The 27,101-nt window shown below is 38.4% G+C and overlaps 1 protein-coding gene across 1 annotated transcript in view; it reads right to left on the bottom strand.

Moving 5' to 3' along the window:
- The window catches only part of GALNT12 (polypeptide N-acetylgalactosaminyltransferase 12), a 44,385-nt gene that overhangs the window by 13,290 nt on the left and 3,994 nt on the right, over positions 1 to 27,101 (bottom strand). The window contains exons 2-7 of the mRNA XM_027886853.1: positions 17,346 to 17,515; positions 16,520 to 16,709; positions 13,082 to 13,267; positions 10,722 to 10,839; positions 5,179 to 5,355; positions 2,474 to 2,605 (exon numbers count right to left, since the gene is read on the bottom strand). Coding sequence (XP_027742654.1) covers positions 2,474 to 2,605; positions 5,179 to 5,355; positions 10,722 to 10,839; positions 13,082 to 13,267; positions 16,520 to 16,709; positions 17,346 to 17,515 — 973 coding nt within the window. The remainder of the gene's footprint in view (positions 1 to 2,473; positions 2,606 to 5,178; positions 5,356 to 10,721; positions 10,840 to 13,081; positions 13,268 to 16,519; positions 16,710 to 17,345; positions 17,516 to 27,101) is intronic.

Here is a 27,101-nt window from a genome sequence, read left to right on the forward strand (position 1 = left end):
AGATGCCTTTATGGTTAGATAGTCTCAACAGACATCTACCAACATCTAGTTGCTTCACATTCAGTTGGAAGAAATATCAGCTAGAAAGTGTTTGAGAAGAACAAAGAAAAACTTCTTTTGTCAGAACATAGTATGGTCTCACTGCCAAGTCAAAAGATTTAGTTTGTGTCCCATGAAGCCCAAGGAGAAGTAAGATGATATTTCTCTCATTTCTAGGCCTCAGGCAGTTTGCAGGAATGCAACCATATCTCAGGAGAAAAAAATCAAAATTCAGTATGTTGAAATAAAGTTTTAGGCAGCTAACTTTTTAGACAACCAAGCTTAGTAAGAATGTTTCTATCTACATATCTAGAAAAAAAAAATAGCACAAGTGTGTATGGGTCAGTGCACGGCACTGAATGCTGCCCAATAATTGTTTATTCTATTTCAATAACACATGGTTGACTTATGGGTAATTTTAGATAGATTGTCAACTTCAGTTCAAAAGTGTAAAGATTTTCACGGGAGGGACAAATCCCCACATTCCTTTGTATTCTCTTTGAACAATTAAATAACCTCACACTAAGCTGTGCTGTTAACAAAACTGCCACTTTTAAACACAGTATTTTTGTGAACCAGAAAAGCACTACACAGCTAAGGCAGGAGTAAAAACATGATCAATGATTCATTGAAGCTAGCAGATGGGACTCAAAATCCACAAATCAGTGGAATCGGTAGGTGTCATTTTTGCACTCTCAGTTTCTGTACAGAGTACAACTGTACTTTAATCACATTTTAAATTTTTCCTCCTCTCAAAAGTGGTGTAATCTTATGTTCCAAACTAGATGACAGCATTTAAGAATTGCTTTTAGATAAATACATAGAGCACACCTAAATTACACTATAGATACCACAAGCAGCTCTGAACAAGAACTATTATTTCTAGGTACTGTCAACACCTTGCTTGAGGATGACGTGTACAGTTAAATTGTGAAAGAAACTGCACAAGTTCCATCCCCTCCCCAGGAAGTTGAAGCATTATCATCACCACCAGTCTAGCTTTTCTTTTGGAGGGCAAAGGGTGGAGGTGGAGGGAAGAAAAAGTTACTGAAATGCTCCTGGAAGGTATGTCTTATAACATCCTACTGCTTCAGCTGTCTCTGACCTTATGAGTAGCAATCCATTACAAAACAACAAAAACTGAACTAATGTTGTACCATGGTTTGTTCAAGGTACTAGGTAACAGTGGGTAATACCTTTCACACCAGTGATCACACAGAGATACCACCTCAAGTACAAGCTCCAAGACAAATGTAGGAGAGCAGTAACTCTCCCAGAGTCTCCTAAGTGCTTTGCTGACAACTGATGCACTCCCTTGTGGGAGCTCCCACAGCTCCCCATGGGAAATACAGTTCCCCGTGGGAAACCACAGCATTTTCACATTAGGATCTTTTTCATTTAACAAGTAACAAAGCTGTTAGGGTAGACTGTGGGGAGACTTGGTTCCTATATGTTTTGTATGCCCACAGTGATAAGATTTTTCTGTTCCTGAAGGAGATCCAGCAGAGACTGAGTAACCAAAGGGCAGATGGCAGCAAGGCAAGGGCTGGAAGTGATGCAGCAGTATGGGAATGCAGCTCAGTTGGATCTGTAGAGTGATCAAGCTACCAGCATAAGTACTTCTAAGTCAATGTGGCATTGGTAATCAGGGAGGTATTTGACACATCTTTGCCTGGTGGAAAGGTGCAGTTTTGTCTTCCCAACATGCAGCAGCTATCTGGTGATTTTTCAGAAGAAAGAGGTTATTTGCTGCATCATTCTCTGCCTTCATCCCTTCCAAATGAGATTACAGTAATGTGATATACATGGAGCTATAGTTTATATTTATTTGTAAGCTGCAAACAGCATAGAAAGCTGTCAATTCTTAAAAAGAGAAGTGGATTCTGATATCGAATCAATTGCTGTGAACCCTTGCTGGTCTAAAGTGACCTCCTGATTAAAAATTAACATGTTGGTTTTGACATACAGAATCCCCTATGATTTGGGAGCACTTAGCACCAGCTCTCTTTCCCATTACCCCAGAGTGTTATCATTTTCATGGGATAAAATGTGCAAAGACATGTTTCAAAGCACAGTCTTTCTCCTTTCAACTCTACAACTAAAAACTAAAACACTCTACTGTTCTCTTTTTTCACTATGCAAAGTTTAAAGAAATAAAACCGACATCCTTTGCCACCTTTAACAGTCTAAAGATGTCACTTAGAAGGAGAAATTGATGGCAACATTACCTGATCTACTTTCTCACAGAACTTCTTCATAAACAACAGCATGCCCTAAAATAAAGATTCTCATAGAAACCACATTTTAAAGCCTACCAATTCTAACTGAATTTTACCAAAATCCCAAACTGACTTTGGCATAAAAATACTTTCACATTGAGTTAGTAGGAGGGCTCAGAGAACTGCAAGGAGGCCCTTTCTCAGAAGCCACATACCATTCCAAAGAAGCCTGGTCTGTCCTCGGGTACGTGAAGTTCTGGATACACATTCTCCAAGAACCATTTAAAGTCCTTACATTTTAGCTTCTCTCGAAGAAGTCTTCTTTCTGTCACATCTCCATATGGCTCCTGAAAGAAGAAGAAAGAAAAAAAAAAAAAAAAGATTAAAAAACCCCAATCCAGAACAGATGCTCTCTTTTAAATTATCTACATACATTATTAGGAACCGTATGCTACAGTGATGAGTAGGACTTCTAGCCAGGAAAAATCACCATGTTTGGGTGCTGGATTTGATTTCATTATCCTTACATTTGTTAAATGTTGACAAAAAGGAATTGGAACTGTGCAAGTAAAACTTTCAAATATTCTAGAAGACATTCTGAGAAAACTCCGTGAATCTGCAAGTGAGGAAGCCCTTGAATACAGATTGCTGGAGCCCAAGAAGGAGTATTGGAAAATAAAACTTTCTTTAACTGGATAATTGAAAATCTCAAAAGCAGTGAATGATTCTTGAGGATTTTAAATTATGCCACCATCCATTTGCAAATTACCTGTACAGTTTTACACTTAACTGATGGAACCTGTAAAATCTGCTAATGTTTCCTTTGAACTTTATAGTTCTGGGGGGTGGGTAGTATTAAGCCATAAACCTCCAGAGGAAAGCTTTCATTGCAGGCTTTTTCCCTGTCTATGGATTGGAGCAGAGTTCACATCTTTTCATGTCTGTCTTCAAAAACCTATCTTTATATTGACTAGGGACTTCAGATACTCAGGCATGAAATAGTGTTCACTGCCTCCAGATTTTTACAGGTCACTTGACACACTCTTTCCTCAAACAACAAATTTATTTGCATTTCTCAAAGCTGTGGAAATACCACTGAAAACACAAAGCAGATGTAAAGCAGAGGCAGAGATGCCTGTCTGAATAAACAAACAGTGTGACATATTAGTTCCGAAGTCTGAACATTAATCTTGAAGTGAAACTTCATGGAACCAATTTTTGCAGCCATAGCTTCAATTTTTTTTCCATTATGCTATTGAACTGATTATTTGGGTTTGATGAAGTAAAAAGGTCTGAACTCAGCTGATGCAACAAGTGGTGCACAGAGTATTACAGAAACCAGAGTTCATTGGCAACAGCTCTGATATGGGAAAAAAACCCACATGAGTTTCAGCTTACATCCACGGTGCTACAATAAGCCAATATGCAAAACTTCTAATACTAACACACAAATATCCTTTAAGATAAAGTTCTGTCATTAAAGACATAAGCTGCCCAGCATTTTACAAGAAAAACTGTCAGTGTTTATTGCTCTTTTTGCGTATGACAAGCACAATCAGGCTGTCATTGCCTATGGGTGAATTCCACATTTCTCTCTAAGTCAGACTCTAATAATAAAACCTAAATGGCTTTTATGACGTTAAAGTAAAAAAAAAAATACAAGTGTGTAGACTATAATAGTCTAATTACCTAGTTTAATCCAAAGGAACACAAGATGGAAACTAAGCAAATGCAGCTTCCCCAGCATCCTCCAGTGTATCTTTTAAAAGCCTAATGGTTTCAAGAGCATTTTTTCCTTTGGCATATCTATTGGGGTAGGCAACTCAAACTTGCAGGGAGTTCCCTATGCCTCAGTCCCAAAGCTCTGGGCTGGTGTAGCAGGAGATGAGTGCCCAGCAGCAACTCTCCTGAGGCACAAAACCAGAGGGCCAGTACCTAGAAAACTTTCCATACAAAGAGTAGGGCCTGGGAAGATCAGGCACCTCCAAAAACAAGCAACAGGACAGAATGATTTCTTCTAGGCCTGAATTCTGGGCCTTGTGTCAGAGGTTCATTTAAACCATTCCTAGGTACTGTGAAGACATCTTCAGTGTTACGTGTCTTCTGGCCTACAGGCCTCTCATGATAAATATGTCCAAGTTGTTAATTTGCACACTGCTTTACTATTTTGACATACTCAATTTTCACAGTATTTATCTCTTGAAAAATTTTGTAAACGAATGATCTTGTATTTTCGTTTCAAAGCAAATAAAAATACTAACTTAAAAACAAAACAAAACAAAAAAAACCCCACAGAACTGACACTTTAAACATTTTATTGGGAACATTCTCATCTGAGTTTGCGGGACTTATTTTAATTAATTTAATCTTTTCAATATTGATTTTAGGTTTGGAGTTTTTTTTTTAGGAAATGTGGTGCAGCAGTAAAGCAAACAGAAATATCTATTTTATTTTACATCAGTCCAAAGTTTTACAATTATCACAAGACAGGTAATTTTGCTAAGGATTATTATCATGCTGTTCATCTAAAGGTCTACTGTTCATTCAAACTTGTTGATTTGCATTCATTAATTGCATTTCTGTAATTCTTTAATTGAGAGAATCCTGTATCAGCCATTTCACAGAAGTGCACATTTTAAGCTAAACAACTCCTCCTTATTTTGGTCACCTCGCTTAACATTATTTTTTCTTCCATTCATTTATTTAATATTTAAATAGATTTGGTTTTCTAGTAGTCTTACAGAACTTCAAATTTTTTCCAGGGTATTAAAAATTATACACTTATTCTATGCTTGAGGAAAAGTTTTAGAAGAAATAAAAAATGAACATAAACCCCACTTCAAGTTAAATATTAGTTTAATTAATAGTTCATTGAAAACAAAGTCTACTGAAATTGCAGGAACAATGGACTTGAACTCACCAGGCGAGCGTGCGGGTTTCGGTGGTAATAAAGTTCTTTATATTCGTCCATCCACACTTCAGCTGCACGCACACTGTTTGCCAAAGCTTTGGCCCGCGAGTATGGAGCTTGTTTGGGGAAAACGTGACCTACATGGGAGCAAGGATGGATCTCAAGACTTCCTCCACACTGCCATATCTGAGCAAGGAATTGACATTGTGTATCATTAATCTGAAACTCTGCAAGCAGAAGGATGTAGTAACAACAATGCATAAGGATAATACCTTCTCGAGAATCACACTGTACTTTAAGTAACACATACAATAATTTTGTGTGTCACTTGATGAATAAACTAGATAAAATTACATTCTTCTTGTGTCAGTAATTTGCTCTGACTTTACAAGGAGATAACCTCATCTCTGGTTCTATCTGGTGTGCAGTATCCCTGTCTTAGCTTTACATTCTCAGGATAGGATGTGGTCCATGATATACATTATGCAGGTATTGTTTATTTTCCAAATCAACCATGTGGATAGCCACTTCCAAAAGAAATCAGTGGTTGACAACTGATCCTTACCAGAAATCTTTGCTCACATTCCACTGGAAAGCTGACTTAACAAAAAAGGTAAGCTTGTCATATCATTGGAGAACAGTAAGTTGTGTTCCCATTTGTATGATCAGCACTCTATAAGAGAGGCATAAGTGCCTGGTGATAAAATCAAACTAAATTAAATGAAAAGAAGAAGCAAAGTACTTCTGTAACTAACTTATGGTGGTCCAATCAACAAGAATGAAACAACCTCCCTTGTCTAAACCAACATTCCCACTTGCTGCCAAGGAAAGTACTTGCATATGAATATGGAACTGGCAGAACTAACTCTGCCCTTGGGCTCATCCTCCTGCCTCTGGCTCCCCAGGTAAGGAAATGTACGGCCCATAAGTAACCACCAAGTGGATCCATTAGCCTCAGCACTCTGTGCACATTTTTCTAGTTATACTCTTCTCCTCTGAAAATCATGGACTTATGGCAGTTCACCTACACACCCATTTTCCCACTACCCATTCTGATCTCAAGTTTGATGTAATGAAAGGAAAGCATACTTAGGTATTCCCTATTTAATACTGCACATAACCACAACATGGCAGATGTCCTGTTTCTGAAAGGTGCCTGAAACAAGGTTTCTGAAATTTGGTCAGATGGGAGAAAAGGCGGGACATGTTACTGTGCTTGAACTAACTTGAGGTTATCACCAATGACTCTGATAGACTTCCTATTTCATGTGAGGTTTTTCTCTTCTTCTTCATTGCTTTTCAGGGTAACAATATACTTGTCATTTGAACAGAAAGATAATTAAAGGAATTATAAAAGAAGTCTAAAATTCTGTACTGATCTTTTAAACAATTTGCATATTTTCACACAGAAGTTACACTACTGCCATTTTGAAAACTGCTATGAAACAAGTAATCCACTTTCACTTTAAGATGTCCCTTTTTGAGAGTGGCTCCAAAACAGTATTTTTCATAATTATTTCTACATTCAAAATTAATTTTTGAGTTGCAATTTATCATGTAAGATTTGTTAGCAAATAATAAACAACATTAATAGTTTAACAATTTCGAATTTGTTATACTCCACATAAGCATTTTAAATTCATCATTATTTTTTAGATTAGTCTGTTTTTAAACAAGATATGATGAAAAGACAATAAAGACTACTGAAGTAAAAATGTACAGCTAAAAAGGAAGCACATGCTTCAACTCTTCCTCAATAAACTCTGATTTCAGTGTAATGAAATAGACTGAAAATACCTCTGTTAAACTGATGACAAAGAGAGAATTCCATAACAGCTGAATTTTCAATAGCTAAAACTCTCTAAAAAATAATTGTAGGTTGCTAAACAATGCTGATTGAATTCTACTTAATTCCTTAAAACAGTTCAAAACTTATCTTGTCTTCCTATTACAAAAGCAAATTAAATATATTTCAGCTAAACAATTCCTGAAAAGGTTCATTTATTTTCATTTTCATGGAAAACATTATGACCTCTATATATAATCAGGTACAAATGAACAGCCATAAAATAAAGCAAGGAATTTAATAGAGAAACTAAAGTTGATTACTAAATGCTAAATAAGTGACTCTGGAGAAGATTCTCCCATAAAACTATTTCTTCTGTAACAGAAAAGCACATTAGGTTTCATATATATTTTGCACGCTCACTTGCATAAAGAGATGTTTCTTTACTACGTTTGGCTAACTCACAGCTCTCATTATAAAAGAACACATTTTCCTTCACCTCGAGAAGAAAATAAGGTGACATTTCTTTTTACTTTCATTTTCACCTTGATGCATGCAGACTGCCAGTATTTTTTCTTTTGTTTTCAGAGACAGGTGGTGGCATTATGAAAACCTACTGAAAATACTCAGATCTCGCCTTGCAATCGCCTTGGACAATTGACGTAACACTGGGGCAGCGTATGCTAAAAAAGAAAAGCTCTAGAAGCTCTGCCAGCTCTTTCTAACATCCTAGGATTCTCTAGAGGAAATAAAAAAATAAAAAAAGGATGCTACATCCTGAACAAAGGAAAAAATGTGAAAAACACTATGTTCCTGCCCCTCTCTCTGCTACAATTTTTCCTGCTGACTTGCAGCTGAGCCCCCCTGTGAGGTTCTCTTACACAATCTGCTGGAATCTAGGTGGGTGGAGGCATCTTAGACACATGGACCCATCCTGCTTGCTCCTCACACAAGACAGATTGCCAGATTCAGACAGAAAGAAACAATACAAAAAGGTCGGAAAAGAGAAGACCCCAGACGATAGGAGGCATATCATCCAGGCTCATGGGCAATAAAATTTCTAAAAGAAGAAAGGTCTTTTCACACATGGTGGGCTGAAGGACAGACCTCAGGTCTATCAAGCCTCGGTCCCCCAGAAACAAACTTACATTGCAGTGCCATTAGCACGACCAAGAGCAGAGGGAGGAAGGAACCTGCAACCAGGTTCCCCTTGCTCCTTGTACAAGACGGAGAAGATGAAAGAGCATGTTTTGAATCCCTCAGAAAGAGGAGTCTGAATGCCCATTATGCCCATGAACTGAAATTTTATCCAGCTAAATAGCAATCCAAAATCAAGGTACATTGACTCAATTCTGCATTCAGCACATAGCTTCCATCTCTCTTAGTCATCATGCTTTTAGCAAAAGCTTTTTCGTTGTTGTACCTCTCAAAACCACAGAGAATTTCTTTGGTTTAGAATAATTGAAGTACAAGAAAGAGGAAGCTTGAGGACAAGTCTTTTCATGTCATTGGGAGTGAGTGGTGTTTACAGAGAGAAGAACAAAAATAAATTAATTTACAGTGTTTTTGAGTAGTCCTGCTCCTAATTTTCAGGTCTGACACGTCTAGAAAACACAAGGACAACAGCATTAACAGTGATTTATCCCTCCTGACCTCTTTGAACACTGTGGGCAGCCAAAAGAACACAGTTAAATAACATCATAGCACTCTGCTTTTTTCCACAAAAATCCTCACCACAGGGAGCACAAATAGAGGGGCTCCAAATCAAATAGAGAAAAGCATGTTGTGTACAAATGGCCAGATCCTACTGGAAATCTGCACCAGCAAAACTGACATGATAAGGCATATTGGTTGCCTGTTGCACAGTCTGCCCTGTAAAATCATTTGTCTCCCAGAAGCTGCTTGATCCACTTGCACCCATGTGCCTGCTTGGCCCCTGGGGGGCACAGCAGTGTGCTCATGTGCTCTCTCCTAGGGACTCTGCTGCTCCCTTTGTGGTCTTCCTGTGCACTAGGCTACCTACGATGCCTTCTCTGTCCCATGAGGAGACCACATTCCTCCATGCTAAAGGAGTAAAAGCACTGCTCATATATGCTGCTGCATCTCATGGGGTCAAAAACACCTGGTTCAGGGAGACCTGTAACATAAAAAAAATGAAACTGGCTGTCAAGCCTCAGAGGTCAACGACAAGGAAAACTTCGGTCTGAAGCAGCAGGCAGCACAGGGGCACTTAGATCATAAAGGGAAAGGATCAGTATTGTTCTGTCTGCAAGCCTTTGTCTCCCGAAAAGCGAGATACAAAGAGCAGAGAGCCAACAACTGCATGACGAGCATGCTGTCTTTGAGACTTCCTACAAGGAGTTACAGTTCTGGACACCCCACAACTGGAGACAGCTGGGAGACTTCTGCTTCAGAGGATCACAGTGCTGATGGAGGTGGGTCAACTACTTTAAGCTTCCGGTGGAGGCCTGCTGAATTAGACCAAGACTACTAAGTAGGCTGTGTGTTTGGACTTACGTTGCAGAAACTTCTCCCCATGTGGAAAAGGAGCTGGCCATAAACTTAAATAGCATTTCCAGCTGAGAAATCCCCCTCCATAAAGAAACCATGTCAACTCTAGGCCTGTGTTTACTGTCTTTCCTAATAATTTTCTTTCCATATTTCTGTACCCTCTTGGCTAGGATTCCTGCATTACAGGCAGCAGGAGACAGGAACAGCAGCCAAGAAGACCCCATGCTCCTCTGACATCAAGAGAGACAGACATCAAGAGAGACAGACATCAAGAGAGAGAGTCTGTTGATGCCTCCTTTTTCAAGAAAGTGGGTTTATAACATTAAAATGCTATTTATCCCTGAAATCTGCTGTCACATGATACCACAATTCAGTGATTCACAGAAAGGCAAATATGACCATAAAACATAACTGGTGATGGGCACAGCAGACAAGGGAAATCCAGAATAATAAGTTGTGAATTCCCTGAAAGTCACAAGTGGCCCTACAGTGTCCCTCCTATGTCACCACTGGATTGCTACAGTGAGCTAAGTGTGATATGGGGCAAACTGTAGGCAGCCAGTGCTCAGTGGGAATCAGCCATGCACTGGTAACAGCTGAGTTGAGCAAAACAAGACTGTTTTGCTTATCAGTCTGGACTATCTTGTGTCTCCTATCTTTTTCCATGCTGTAAATCGTTTTCATTACAGCTGTCTCCCTGCCTCACACCTAAGCACTGGCCCACCCCAGCTCTACTCAGTGGCAGCTCTACAGTTCCTGGACATCTTCCCCATCACCTTATATAATCCTTATACAAACTTTTCCTCAGGTGAAACAGAATAAAGCCTTAAAAGAAGTACAGGGGCTCCCTCATCCTGCCCCACAGGAAACAGCCACCAGCTGCCTCTTGCTCACTCCATCAACCACAGTGAGAGCTCTGAGTCACATCAAAGAATTACAAATTCTTCTTTCCAATGACCTTCTTCAAGCCGCAGAGTGTAAACTTTACCTGCTAGTATCACACAACTACTTGCATTTTATACTGATACTCAAAACAAAGACATGTTTTAAAAAATTTCTTTAAAATGCCTACTTTGAAGGAAAATAACAGCTATACCAAAATGTGAGAAAAACATTTATATAAACACTTTCCAAAAAACTCTCTTCTTAACAGTTGCTTATATTACAGCTATTTCACTATGTAAAACGGCATAGAGAAAGAAATAAGAAACTTGTTTTATTCTCAGGAAAAGAAACTTTTAATTAATCCACCTACCCTAAATGAGAATTCAAGGTTTTCTCCTCCCCAGACTTCCATTCCTGTGTCATATGAACCAAGATAATCAAAATACTTTTTGCTTACAGAAAACAATCCACCTGCCATGGTTGGAGACCTATAAAAGAGAATATAAAAAAAAAAAAAAAAGGCAAAAAAATTAATGCATCAATCAAACAGACAGAAAAATACAATATATTTTTATTTTCCATTTTCTCAGTCTTTTCTGGATACAAAGTAAAAGCCAGATGTTGCTTGGTTATCATGAGGTCATTTAAATTTAACTTTGTATTAAAAACATTGTATCTGAAACAAGCTCTAGAATGTATAAATATTGTCTTAAATAATTTTTTGAAATTGCAGTGTCTTTGTGTATAAATAATTTGTCTCTTACCTTCACATAACAGAACATAAATTTGGGGTTTTTTGTAGCAGAACAGTATTAGTCAGCTCTGAAATTCTAAGTGCTGTACCTTTTTGTATTTTAATATTATATTATTTATTACCTAAGTAATAATTAAAGAAGTATTTGTGCTTTGGTAATTAATGTTCTTGATCCCATTGAAATCAAGTGATAAAACTCTCAGACATCAATTAAGAATTAAGTAAATCTAGCCCCTAAAGATATGTGTTTTCTTTCTAAGATCTGCCCATTTGCATGTTTTTAAATTTTTTACTAAGTTTGAGGAAAAAAAAAAAAAAATCAGGAGTCAAGACTGGATCCCCATGGATGACCACAAGGCCCAGAGTGACAGTGCACTGAAGGGATGTACTTTTGGTAGGGTAGCGTGTGCACATATACATAAACTTGTTTTTGTTCAATATTGTTTCTAATTGTTTACAGTCTTAGAAAATTACTCTCCTTATACCAAGTATATAATGCTGATTGGAACTGAGTTCAGCCGACACTTTATGAATTCTGCTAAATTGCTGTTGAGATAAATATTAACAAATGCAAGGTGCAGTGATCAATTAGTCTTAATCTGTCAAAGCCACTTTGACCAGCTATCTTTTTGAAGCAACACTGTCTCACATTGTCATATGCTGTTTCAAATACTGGAATGAGATGAGGCAAGACAGAAGGAAAAAAACCAAACTCCATAACCAGTCGTTCTTCTGTCTCCCTCCAGAACTCATCTTTCCAAACACAGCTGTTGGTGACACCACTTTAGGCACTGCTGCATTCTCCAGACACTTGTCGAGCTCACAGTCCTCAGGCTACCATGAAACTTTATCCCTCATCATTCTCCTCTTACTTAGCATGTCAAAGACAATTCATCTTGTCATGAAGAAGAAAAAAGTATCCTATTTGAGCTAAAGGATTTTAAAACATTTACTCTATTTTGAATTTTTTTGAAGGAGGATGTGGACTAATATATGCTGAGAGGGATTAAACTACTGCCTCATTTTTCCCATTTAAAAACAACATTCTTTCAGTTGAGGATAAGTTCATTAATATTTGTGAAGTACTGGGTGTTATAAGTCACCTAGAAAAGACTGAGAAAAATTAATCACTCTGTATTTGCTGTAGTCTGTAAGATAACATATTAAAAATAAAAGTAAGTACTAACAAAATCACAGTATTAAAAATGCCATACAGCTTAATTTATTACAATACACTGCTGAAATAGAGCAACTTCCAAGTTGAGCATAGCAGACCCTCAATTATCCGGATTTTGTCTGCAGTGCCCATTTTTCAGATGCCTTATTTGTTCTATTACCTTACTTCTCCTAAAACCACAAGATGGAGTGACAAATAATACCACTTGATTGCAACTAAAATTTAAACAAAACTAGTACCCACGAGGGAGATATCAGAGTGGGCTTCTGTGAGTTAGCCCTGAAGAGAAACGTTGGTGGGTAGAGCTGTATCGTTTTGTCTCAATAAAGAACTGGCAAACTGGCTCACCTTTGAAAATAGCACAAGGAGCCACCACTATGGTTACAGCACAGATAAAGTCTTCAAAATAACTTTTGCATTCTAACTGGTTAATGATTTTTTCTCTTTTCATCGTTGCCCATGATATGTTTTTTACAACATGGAGCTCTTTGCTTTGCACAGAGGATATCCTTCAGTATTTATCAGTTACACCCCTTCCAAGTGCTGATAAGCATCCCTGGGAGTTTGCCTAGAGGAGTCAAAAGACTACTTTGTAATAAGGATTCAGTATAGAAGATGACATAGGAATTTCAGCTTTTTTCCAAGACCATAGTAAGCAGGATATTTTTTTTAAAAAATAGGGAACTAAGCAAAATAATGATTTTTAGTAATATGCTTATTTCTCAAATGTTTTTCATCACTTGGCATTTTCAGGTGAAATCAAAAACACATTCACAGCATAAGATGCATAAAAATTAACCTGATCACATCAGTCTTGGACTTCCTCCGTTTTTGTTCTCTTTCAGGGGTACTATGCCAAGTGAAGACCAGCCTCCAGTCAAATCCACCAATCTGTGGCTCACCAGCATTTCCCAAGTACTCAAATGTATTCCAGTCAATAACATCAATAACAGGGCAGACGACAGCTGTTTCTTCTTCCGCAATCCTGGGTTTTTTTAAAAGAAAAGCGTAAATTCCATTAGAAACTTCTCTCAAAAGCTATAACTGACAAGAACAAGGAATACTTACAGATAACAAACACGAAGTATTCCTCCTTTTCAGTTCATACTGCAATACAAGGAAATGATGGCTACAGGAAGAACCACTGGTTTCCTACTGAGGATGCATCAGGAGGATGTATCAGGATGGACTCAGCTATAGGCACCTGGCAAGCATCAGTCTTCCTGGACAGTGGAAGTGAGGAATGTCAGATGACTTAACACATTAAGCATCTGGCTTGGCTTCCATAGCAAGTATCACATTCTCAACAAAAAAAAATCTGTTTTCTTTTTGTACAGGTTGCTGCATTTAAGAGAGCAACATGATTGTATAGTTCTGCCAAGGTGAATAATAAACCATCCAGCCTCTTGGCCCTCAAAGTCATGCTTGTTCTTGTAACTGTGATAATCCGCAAAAAGTTACACAAAGTGCTACAACAATACCTCAAAAAGAAGCCATGAGGCTGAACTCACAACACTGGAATTAGATCTCCAACAGTGAAATATACATGAAGGAGGCTTCCAGAAACCCTGGCAACATAGAAGATGAAAAGGAGAAACAAGATAGCACTGCAGAATGACATACCTATCAGTAAGGGTGATCTAAAGATAGTCAAGATCTTTATCATACTAAGAATACATCAGAGCTGATGACATTTCTTGCAGGTTGACTTCAAGAAGAAAAACCCCTTCCTCCCATTGCTCAATGTAGGGTTTTCTGGATTCCTTTCCAAAGCCATTTGCCCTTACAAATGGCAGTGGGATTCTTTGCCTTTTCCTCAACTTCTGGAAAGGCCTCTCTCAGTACAAGGGGCAACTTCAAGCACACAAGCTCAAGCTAAGGTCTTTCTTCTGAATCACTGTTTAGCATCTTCTCTACACTAGTCTTAGACATCCCCTGACAACTCAGTGAAATGAAGTGACTTGTCTGACTTTAGGGTTCTGGTACTTGTTTTAGCCCTCAGTCTTCTGGTTTACGTATTCCAGCGGTGAAGGAAAAGTGAACATGTTATATTGCCAAATAAGTAAGAGATGCAGTGTATCTGTCATTCAAAGAGAGCGAGTTCCTCATGGGATTATTGAGCTTAAAACCTGAAGGCTGACCAAGGGCTTAAACTCTAAAACTAGAGCAGCTTGTGAAGGTCAAATGCAGCAGAGAACAGCAGCAGTTCCAAGGAAGTATTGTCTGAGCTGACAAAGACTGCCTTAAGTATGAAATGGTCTCTTGTTGCTGGAGGGAATATGCAACACAGCTGTTTTTTTCATTATCATCTTCCATTGAAACCTTGAGCACACAAAAGGGTTTATACAAATATGGCTATCTCCTCTCTCAGTTGCATAAAACTAGTGTACAAAGCAGTGAGAATCATATGTACATAGAGAAAAAAAATCCCAGTAAAATGTAAAAATGCTTTGCTGCTCCTGTAACAGGTAGGAAAAGGAGTAAAAATAAGGTAGCTGGAATATGATTTCAATTATGAAAGGAATCACATAAGTGAAAAGCCATCTCTTTTTCCATAAGTTAAGAATTAATTAGATGGTACAAGGCACAGGCAGTTTATAAATACAACCATGTTTGTGCTGCAAAATGCACCATTGTATTGTTCCCATACATTTAAGTCAGACATGCCATGGAAACTTCTCCTTTGAGATGTACATCTGCATCTTCAAAAAGAGCAAGAATTCCAAGACACATTCAGGGCTAACTTTTTACAGAAAGTGATTTATTGTGTGTAAAATTATCCTAATCCTTCCTCAAGATTGCCATCTAGTGGTGTGCTAAAGAAGTGAAGAAATTTCAGAAACGGTCACACAATTTCTCTAGAAGTCAGTCGCTAAATCCATGCTCATTATTTGATGTTTACCCCTTTTCCTTTCATCATACTATCATAGTTAACCTCAATCAGCTGGAATGTATGGCGTGAAACTTAGAAACAAGGTAAGTATGGCAATTTTAAGAAAACAAAAAACTAAAATAGTATTCTAGATACAATTTCAAATGGACCTGGGAAGTTTGAGAACACGTCCCACTAGGTGTCAGGAAGACTTGTATACATCAAGACAGCATGTGCTTTTGGAAGTCTTTCTCCATTTTGCATAGGGCTGTTTTTTCTGGTCTTTAACCAAAGGCTGTAGTAGCCCATGGGAATCTTTACAGGACACAAATCAAACCACTGGCCTTGAAGAAAGAATTTTTTTTTTAAATTGTGTTTTAAAGAGAGCTGGTTTGCTATACAGAATGTTTAGGAGGTCTGATTCAGGTACTCTATCTATCAGCATATCCTAATGGCACCCACGGGGTAAAGACATAAGCTGTCAGTAAGGGGGGCAAAGAAATGGATGTGATGTGGGGGCAGCAGGATGCTGTGGTGAGGTGTGCCAATGGCAGAACTGACAGCAGGAAAAGTGCATGTATAGCTGATGAAAAGTGTGGGTGAGACTTCAAGAATACCATAAATATCCCAAGCCATAATGGAGAGCCTGTACTCTGGTTTCTAGGTTTTTTGTTGGAGCTTTTGAGGGGTTCTTTGGGATTGTGTTTTCTTTGTTTGTTTGTTTTTAAACAATGGAAGTTCTCTGAACAGCCTGGCAGATCTGCAATATAGATATGAGACTACACAGGTGTAAAATACAGTGTCCCAGGACAGATGGTTTCCAAGTAAAAGTCAGTGTTGACATAACATTAACTCCTCCCTATCCTACCCCATCATGTTTTATATTAGAACCAGTTTGGAAAGATGGATTTGCTCAGGACTAGGAAGACGAAGTTTTTTGACTTGTATTCCACTCTGCTTATGTGCACACTGTCCTGCAATAGGGGATGTCTCAGGGGATGCCTCTTTCCAGACCTTCTCCTCATCCACAACCCTGGCTGACAGAAGCAGACACCTTTCCCAAGGTAGTTTCACAGCTGGGGACTGGGGGGGATTCCTCTTCTTGAAAAAGAAAAATTTCCCGTGTATGAAGAAAAAGAATGGCTTGGTCCCCAGGGGAGAAAAAAAAAAAATCCCATGTCCTGATCTTTTACACTTCCATTTGCTTCCCTACAGCCAGGAGACAAACACTTGCAGTGCCTCAGGGATCAGGCAGCAGTAACATTTGGTAAATTACAAGTCATTTTTCCACTGCAGAGGAGAGCCAAACCATCTTGTCTCTGCTTCTCCAATGGGAAAGAAAACCAGCCCAGAGCATCAGCTCACCTTTCCAACAGTGGCTCCAGCCAGCCCTCATGGCATTCACAGTGGCAGTCCAGGAAGGTCAGGATGTCTCCTTTTGCCACAGATGCCCCCAGCAGCCGGGCTCGAACCAGCCCCTCTCGCTTATTTGCCCGGATAAGACGCACCTTGCGTAAACCAGCCACGTAGTTCTCTAAATTCTCCTTTAAATGTTCTATAACAAACAAACAAACAAAGCAATAATATAGTTCTGGAACATTTGTTAATGTCACGCTACAGAAAGTTCTCTCCTCAGTAGCATATTGCTTATAGCAGTACCTTAAAGATACTGGCAGTTCAAACTCCTAAGAAAGGACATGGAAGAAGCACAGAACTAGATGGACACAAATCATAGTTACTTTTAAGAAATCAAATGCTTTATATTTGCCTCTGTAATTCATTTCCAGACTGTTAAGTGCTTCTCAAATGTTACTTAAAGTTTTTTCTCTTAACACAGTTCACGTGTAGTGGAAAACGGCAGCAGCGCCTTTGAGCTGCTAAAGCAGCTCAAAGAGCCTTTAGAGCAATCTAAACTTGCTCAAATCAGGAAACCTAAAATGTTTCAACCAGACTGTAGGTTATCTATGCAGGCAAACACTCTCATACAACGCATGCTTCCCCATTCTAAACTAAATTTGGTTCAGAAGCCAAATTTTTCCCTGGCACACTAAAAGGAAAAAATATTTTCTAATTAGATGCCTATGTTGTACAATATTAGGTATGTGACCTAAACAGCATAACTTTCTCCTGTGGACTGGCTGACCAAAAAAGCCCATCAACAATCAACGTTACTTAGAATTATTCTTCCTACCTTTGTCACTGTAATCATCTACAAGAATAACTTCTTCCAAAAGAATATCTGGAGATGTCTCAAGAACACTGTGAACAGTTCGCAGAAGTGTTGACCAAGCCTCATTATAAAAAGCTATCACAACGGAGGTTCTTGGCAGGTTATAATAATCATACTTCTTCTCTCTGCATCTGTAAGGGAGGGTATTACATTTAGTACAAGTGCAAAAACATCTGTTATTTTCAGAAAATGATTCTCAAATGAAGAATTGATATGCTATTTACTGACTGTAAGCAAGAATATAGAAAGGATCTTAAAAGAACTGTATGTTTGTGGAAAAAAGTCATGCAAACACTTTCAGGAAGTTGCTCTTCTAGAAGCTCTGTTTTCTTAGAAGCCTTATGACTAAAATTTTGCAAACTCCCAAAATGTCTAAAAAGAAAAATAATAAGAGGTATTCTGGGCTGGTGTACATGCAGTAGATGTCTTTGTACAAGTAGAAGCAGCAAAAGCCAAAACATGCCTCAGATTACAGAAAGAAAATTTAAAAACAAACAAATAAAAAACAAACAAACAAATCCCCAGCAATCTAAGTCCAGTAAACCCAGTAACATTAATTAATGATCACTTGTAGTTCGGAAAATAAAACAAGAAGAGACAGTAAATATAAAACTGTGAAGGAACAGCAACATACAAAGAGGAAAAAAAAAAACAAACCAAACAGCAACAGAACTGAGACATATGTACACTAAAGCAGAAATTGGAAAGACCACAGAACTGCCAAAATATAATAGTGAAATCCAGAAAGACCATAAACAGACATAGAAATGCATGGATTTGGCTCTACAGAGAGCCAGGAAGTTTGCAAGCCATTGGATTAAGCTCCAGAACGTATTTTCTATAAATACATATAGGAACTTCCCTAAATGATCCTAAGGATGCCAACAAACTTACAACTGAGTCAAATGCATAAATTGTGAAAAGAATCCACTGGTCTAAAAGAATTTTAAAATAATGATCATATTTATTACAATTTCTCCGCTTTGCTTAGAGCATTCTACATTAGCAGTATTATTAAAACTCAACAGAAACAGCTTAGAGATGTTGGAATTTTCTTATGTCTCCAGCTTACTGCCTGGAGTCACCAGGGCTTATAAGGGGCAGAAGAACATACTTCAACTTCCATAGACTGCTAGGTCACAACAGATACCAAAGCAGGTAGGATACCCCTCCTACTGAAACAGAGCAGCAGCGAGTCCTCCAAAACCCGTGGTATGGGGAGCAGAAAAAGGAAATCAAATTGATCAGTAGAAAACTTGACAGCAAAATCCCTTAGGTCAATTTAGGGGCACCAAAAGTCCCCCAGACACTTGGAGAACAACATTAAAAGCAAACTGCTTACCTACGGCACATCAAGAAAGTATTTACAAACTATTTAGCACTGCTGTGTTTGCAATTAAAAAAGACTTGCAGGTTTCTTTAAATATTAGGCAACTATTAAGAAATTTAAGTATTAACAGAAATTTTAAAAAAAAGCCTCACTCTGAATATTCCGAAAATTAAAATCCTTACGAGGAAAAGGTCTGTAGAATATTTCTGTAATAAATACCTGAAAATGAGGAAGGAAGGAGGAGAAATGACACTGGAGCAGAGGAGGCTCACAGAAGGCTGCTTCTCAAACACGAAAGAATGCTATGCAACAACACTCACATACGATGTGTACGCATGCATACACACAAACAGATATACACAGATAGGTGGGTACACATACACACACACACTTATCTAGTGAAGTACAAAAATGCCTGTTCCTCCAGGCTGTAACTTGTCCTGAGGCAAACAGGGGCATTCAGACAGAGAACTGCCTCACCTCTGGCTGGTGACAGAATTCATCTATTTATCAAACATTCGCATGTTAACACATGAAAAAAAGAGTGACATTTCAATTAACTTTTTTGCTTTTTAAATTTAGAAAAACTCACTGTATGAATCCAATTTCGAAAACCCATATTTACTTTAGCCTACTGAAAAACTACTTACGTTCAGTACTGCCAGGAAAAAAATTCTCCCTTTTTATTACAGTCACTTGTACCATGTAATTTTGAATTAATTTCTTGATGAAAACAGGATCTTCACACATCCATTTTAGAAAAATATATATAAATAAAAAACACCTTCAGTAAAGCTTTCTCTGGAAAACATGGCAGAAAGATTCCCAGAATAATAATGCTCTGTTCATTATTTAAAAAAAAAGGAAATCCAAAAGGTCTAAAGAAGCTTATAAGCCTAATTATAGATTAAAGACTTCAACGGATTTGCCTGAAAATTACATGCTGGAGACAGAAACATAATTTGGCACACAGCAAGGCAATCCCCAAAGAGTTTGTGATTCACTGTGTATTGCTGCCTCCTTTGTTAAGCACACCTCACACTGCAGGAAAAGGTCAGCCTCCTACAGGACATAACAGAGCACACATTTCTTAGGTTTCTGAAGTCAAGAAAGAGGTCAAAACTAAAACTTACAATACCTACAAGAAAGTTGGAGAGGGATATTTTTACAAGGGCCTGTAGTGATAAGACAAGGAGGAATGGTCTTAAACTTTCTCTTTAAAGGAAAATTAGAAAAAAAATAAAAAATAGAAAAAAATTTATTCAACTTCTATGCAGATTTGCATGTTTATATCAAAAATTATTTTCAAGACATATATTTCTTGCTAAATTGCTACAAAATCTCTACTGTTAGCAGTCTCAAGTATGGCTGTTAAAATGAAGCACACTTTTCCTCATCGTTCTGTAATGAAGGAAATTTCAAAGAGTTTTGCTAAGCCTTAAAAATTAATCCCATTGGGGAGATTACAAACCCAAAGCATTTAAACCCTGTAAAAATTACAGTGTAAGAAAATCTTTAAAAAGCTAATGAATCCCTGAAATGGAAATGCTTGGAAGTGTTGCTGAATAACAATTAAGTGGCATGCATACGGACGCTAAACATTACCACTTCACAAGATATAGAAGCTTCAAAAAACCCACGTCGAGTACAAAACCTGACTTGAAGCATAGCGGTCATAACTCAGCTTTTTCCATTCCTCAATGCCTATTTACCACAGAAGCACCTTAGCAACACATCTTTTGTATTCACCTTTGCAAACGTCATCTACTTTTATTCTCCATGTGTCAGCCAAGTATCCAGACTCCTACTTTCCAAGTGAACCAATTTCACTCCTACTTTGGGTTATTCAGAAAAACAAATGCGTATCAGTTATGGTATGTCATTAAAATGACAGGGGGGATAAAACATGGTAACAGTAGTCCCAAAATATGTTTTTGCAGACACTGGGAATGTATATTTATGCCGCCTATACTGCAACATGCTTTCAGCTTCTGACTAAGGTGTTCTTTTAGCACCACCCTCAAACCCATAACACTGTCCTTTCAAATACAGAGGATCATGTTAAGACAGGATTGAGTCTCACATTATCCATCCTAAAAGCTAGGTGTTACTTTTGAGCTAATCATCTGGACTCTGAATGTCCATACAGATCCAGAAGACGACTCCCCTCACCCTCCTTAAGTCATTTATCTAGCACAGCCAAACATACCTATGTGGCTTCCCACCTCCATCTATAGAGGTTTAACTACAGAACAGCTGCTTAACTTTTCTAGGACTGAAGTTAAAGTACCTAGAATCTCTACTACTGGCTGTTGATACATCATCTTTAACCTCATTATCATAACTACCAAATGCTTTGTAAAAGCATAGCATAGACACAAGACAAACAGATTTGCCTATAAGCATGACATTTCCAAGTATGGACAATAAATGGAGATGCATTTGAAGTCCAACATATTCTTTCACTACTCTCAAGATATTATTCAATCACAGGAATTTTACTGCTTTGCAATAATTATCTACATTTTAAAATAAAAAACCACATTAATTAAAAATGTGTGTGTTGAGTGGGCTTGGCTCATTTTCTTCAGAGAAGAACACAATATCTCTAGTCAAGCTGATTTTGGAAACAGTTATCTGATACCAGAATCAGTTACTGAAGAAAAACCTGATGCTAGCAAATCTGAGAAGCTTTTTTAGAGTCAATTAATGCATAAAGTCTTAAACAGAACTCAGATTTCACTGAAAAACACTGATATATACTGGATAATATCCATAACAGGTATGGCAATGCAAAGGAGTGACTCCTGCTCTCTGCAAACCCACTGGAAAATGCACAAGCATAATGCACATGCACAGCAAAGTGGTACCCAGAGAAAACTGGGCCAGGACTGCCCCTAACCACCTCCCAAGGAGTGGGCTGGGACACTGCCCTGCTCCAGCAGCAGTCTGCTTCTGCATCATCCTCCATTTCCACCAGGCACTCTCTGCCATGCTGGGTGGGTGTTCCAGGGTTCCTATTGCTTGATCATTGTAGCTTAAGAGACCAGTATATAAGAAATGCCAAAAGACAAAGCTTCTGTTTATCAATTTATACTAAGACAATATCTGCATTTTAAAATTCTAACTGTGATCATCCATAAAGTTTTAAATCTCTAGATGTGAAGAAATAGAAAATAATGCTGGTACATACCTGAACACAAAACCACACTCACTATGTACCATCTTTCCTGGATCTTTTATCAACTTCCCTTGATCTACTCATCTCAGTCGACAAATGCAAACTGAAGTACGTAAAAGTGTATCATCGTACATCCAAATTCCTGTGGGTTTTTGGTTTTGCCTTTTTACACCACATTTTTAAGCCACAGTCTAACTGAGAGTATACAGCTGACAGGTTTAGTAAATTAACCCTGGAATCTACTACGCTACAGAATCTTCTATTAACAAGTTTTACAATAGGTTATTTATTAGAAACTAAGGAAACATCAGTCAGGAAATGCCTAAACAAAATTAAATGGGCTGTTTTGAAGAACATTTGTGTCAATTAACGTAATCACTCAATTTATTTCATTGTAAGGAGCTCTTTCTCTTAGAGATGTGTATCTACACACAGGGAGAGAGAGCATGAATGTGTGCACACTGGGCATGCTGCCATGAGTTAATTAGGAATGGTTGCTGACATGCTCTTTTTTAAGACTTTCACCACAACTGTAACAATGATACAGCAAGGGAAAATACACTTTTAATCTCCAAATTTGATCTTCTATATGCAGTTACTCATACTTTTAGAAAAAAGTATTAAATGCCCTGTAAGTTTTCAAAGATTTGTTAAGAATGCAAACTGTTCATAAATTTCTAAAGGTATACTATGTGCTTTCTAAAGGTATACTATGTAAGTTTCGCTTTTGAAGTTTCAGTGTGAATGCCTGAGGCAAGTTCAAGATTGCGTAACTTCTCTCAAGAAGTGCAAAACAGCACGTGTCACTGGTATATCTGATTCAACGTGATTTATGCGACTACAGTACGTGACATTGCCATATACGCCCCACCATAGTGTCACCTGGAAAACACTGCCAAGGTCCTACTTCAGGATGGCTTTCACACGGTGGGCTAGGAACCAGGTTGACTGGGTTTGTTATGACATGGGCTGTAGACATGACGACTCACCGCACAACTTCCTTTTCTCTTCCTAATTTGAATGGTTAAAACATTGAATTAAACAGAAGATGCTCTTTCAGTAAGAGGTGTGCTCAAATGCGGAATTTTGTAGGCTGTAAACAAATAGGGCTGATGGGGATAAATGGCAGCAGCCATGGGCATCTCAATCTAGTTTCACCATCTCCACTCCCACTCCATAAACTGCAAAGGCATCGGTGTGGGCTCCAGGATCCGCCATGTATCTTCACCCAAGAGAAAACACCTCTTTCTCTCACCCTCCCCAAGTCATGGCAGAGGACACAGCTGTACTGGAGTCTTCTCCCCCCTTTCCTATTTTGCCTTCCCCACTGCTCCCAGCAGCAGCTCAAGGTTCAGCACATCCATCCACAAGCATCCCAAGCTCTGCAGCCCGACACAGATGGCAGCACTGGTTCCTAAGCCACCCCACAGAGTTACCAAGGCCGTGTCACCTACTCCAGACTGAACATACAGTTGAACAGTTGCTCCTCACACTTCCTTGGGGGAACTCAACCCATGGATAAAATCCAGCATGTGAGCAAAGGGCAGTGCCACCCTATTAAGTCAAAGTTTGGGATATAGAAGCATGATATTTCCAGTGAAATTTAAGGGTGTGATAAATAACATTATTCTTATCCTCTTCAAAGACTACCCAACTTTTCGTGCAAAATTCATTTTCTCACATAAAACTACTCTGAGCCAACTGTCAGTTCTGGGGGTTTCTCTTAAAAAAAAAAAAAGAAGGTATTATTTAAGCAGGAGACACTCCACGGGTTTTCCACACCTACACAGGCCACATGTGTTTGACTATTACAGAAAAAGGCAGCAAAGTTTGCAGAAGGTGTGTCTTGGTCCAATGAGCAAGGCAGATAGCAGCAAGCTGCTGATAACCACAATAATGCCGGAATTATTTGGGGGCAAGGCTGGAGCACAAGTTCAGGCAATGTTGGCCTACACTTCCCCACTACCTGGTCCCAGCCCAGCAGCCTAGCTAAAAGATCCCTAAATTGTGCCTGCTGAAGCAAGCCACGTTAGAGAGAGCCCCCCTATACACTCTACAACCCTGTGATATGATCAGCTCTCTGAAAAGAGAGGCTAGCTAGATTGCGAAACAGTTTTCCAGGTTTTTTGATGTTTTATAGAACAATTCTTTCAGTGACAATAAGGTCTTAACAAGACAGACTGCCGAATGCTATTTTAAGATTTCAGATAATAAAGGGCTGCACTGCCTAGTATATAAACATAGTGAGAAGCAAGAAAGATAGGAAGCCTTAAACAGAAGAAAATATTTGCTAAGAAGTTTGGAGGGGAAGGGAGAAAGCAAATCTGTGTAAGACAGATTAAATAACCATTAAGAAAAAAAATCTCAAGAATGCCCAGTGAGAGTTGAATCCCAAAATCCACAAATTTAAGAAATCCATAGAGCCTCCTAAGTCCAAATTTTTAGAGAAAGGCTATCGAAGTTCCTACCTGGCCCATATTCTGGATGTGCAGATGAAAAGGAAATGCATGGGACAGTGGGGAAAACAGATTGATTTTCACTTTTGTTTCCTGATTTGAAACACTGGTTACATTTTGCTCAAATGGTTACCTGTGTGTAATTTTCTTCCAAGGTAGTGAGATACACAACCTTATGGCATAGAAAATACCATTTCCTACACCTACATTCAGAACCTTACTTTCATGAGAGTAATTTGATGCAGGACAAGAAAACTATATATTAAAAAAAAAAAACAAAAACAAAAACAAACAAACAAACAAAAAACCCCACAAAACCCACAAACAAACAAACGAAAAACCCAAGCAAAACCACACCAAACCTAAACAAAAATCCAAAACAAAAGAACAACAAAAAAACCCCCAAAGCAAACCACCCAATGATGAAGTATTACTCCCCCACTTAACTGTATGAGGAAGGAATGAGATGTCCCAGAGATACACTGCTTTGACAGTCTAAAGTCTGTTTATACATGCAAGGAATCCTGCCAACTAACACTAAAGTAATAACTAGAAGGTGTTACAATTAACATAGTTATTACTAACCAATCACCTATACCAGAAAAGGTCAGAAGACAAATGAGAAAAAATGTAACTCTAAAACAGTGAACATAGTGTTACAGAACTACCAAATACACCTTTAAGTGTTTAATGCAAAGTATTTGCTCGTAAGAAGTAGCGTGCTGTGTCTTCTGGATTCTGACTAGATGTAAAGCATGGGGATACCCAATGCCAAAGCCAGCCCTGGGCACAAGACGCACCATCAGCTGTGTGTTTAGAGGGAAGAGACATGAAGGAAGGTCAAGCTGCTGCAGCTAACCTCTTCAAAGAGTTCATATTTCCTATACACACCTCTGCAAAACAAATAAACAAAAAAACAGTCCTGTGGTTATTTCACCTTTAGATAAGAGATGAAAGAAAAGCTCCTGGGTGAAGTCCGGCAGTCATGGTGGGCTGAGGAGGAAACATCCGGCTGCTGCGCCTCTTCCCGCAACAGAGTCAGGTTAAAACCCCTGGCAGGAGCAGCGTGCCCATCAAAATCAGATGCTGTGATTTTTGGAGTAGAAAAGGGACCAAAACCTAATACCAAGGATTATTATGGGAATTTGCTAGCAAGAAACTATCAGATGAGCATCCTGAATAATTTGGTATTTACAGCCCAGAAAACAAAATAAACCATAGAAGAAAGTGAAATTATAAGAGAGTCATATTGAAATCTGGGACAAAAGAAAAAAGAGTTTTGAAAGTCAGAATAATCCTAGCACAAGATTGTTGTGCTAAACTCAAACACAATATTCCCCCAAAATAAATAATATTACAGGCCTAAATGACGGTGACAGAGGAGCTTAAGTATTTGTGTATACTATCTATATAAAGACACTTAAACCTATAAACACAGATATTTAAATAGATATATAAAATCATGCATATAAAAAACATTTATATAAGGAGTTTCTATCTCCATCTCCAAAACACAGAAAATTACCTAGAATTAAAGAATAAACATCTCAAACTTTTTTTTATAGCTGCATAATATGCAGACCACATTCAATACTTTGGGGCCTTTTGTGGCTACTTAAAATCATTTGCCAGTTAAGGCAATACAGGAAAGAATTAAAAATCCATTTCCTTGTGATCACAAGTAAAATGAGCCCCAAGGGCTGATTCAGGCTTCTACAATGAAAAAGACAACACAAAACGCTGAGTTGGCACAAAAGCGCGTATTCCTGACTTGTTCCTTCTGTAACAAGAGTCAGCCAAAAGGCAGCTGGTGTGATTTTACATAAACCAACCCCAAAATAAATGTGCAGCACACCCCTACTGTGAGAAATATTGAAAGAAGAAAAAAGAAGCTAGTGTCTAAAATCAGGAACAGCACTTGAGAACAGCCCTTAATCTAAAAGAACACAAGTAGAAAACCTGAGCATGTATTTCTTACACACTGTAATGACCTGCAAAAGGCTGTGTATGAGAACATATCAGTTGTCTGCCTAACCCTGCAGTCCTGTAAAGCAAGCACACAGTGAGAAGTCCCATGGAACAGGATACAGACATGTCGTTGCGGGGGGAGAAAGGCAGAGTGGCCAAACCGCACAGCCCAGAGCTCATCGCACCGCACTCACAGGGCACTATCCCCAACAGGGCCCTCATTAAAACAGTGTCCGACAGAGGACGCTTGTTGGTTTTAAACCTCCTACAATTGTTGCTTCCCTTACGAGTAAAAACTCAAGAAATTAAAACTAGATGTTGGGAAGACAAGATAACATTACGAACGGGAGGAGGGTGGGTGGGTGTGTGCAAAAAAAAAAAGTCACTATGGCAGTGATGTAGCCTTGAAAGAGGTGTCCAAAGAACTTGTTGAATCTCCATCCTTGGAGACTTGGAGGTTGGACTAGACACCCCAAAGGTTCCTTCCAACCTCTGTCCTTCTCTGACCCTACAGCATATTTCACTTCTAGCCTTGTACAAACTGTATGATCATTTAGTAACTTCCTCACATTCTTACTCATAATATTTTTCCAAAACAATGTTTTTATAGATTGTTTATATACCATGTTTATTTATATGTATGCTTAAATATATACATATTTATGTGTATATGAATAAATATATGTTCATACATACATACAATCACACACACAATTCTAGCCAGCAATAAAACTAGAGTTCCTGTGTGATGAAACACATTATCAGTTGCTGATCTCAAGCAC

This window comes from Empidonax traillii, unplaced genomic scaffold, assembly GCF_003031625.1.
Source record: "Empidonax traillii isolate 1590-97213 ecotype Southwest subspecies unplaced genomic scaffold, ASM303162v1 scaffold196:size3368384, whole genome shotgun sequence".
Classification (NCBI taxonomy): Eukaryota; Metazoa; Chordata; class Aves; order Passeriformes; family Tyrannidae; genus Empidonax; species Empidonax traillii.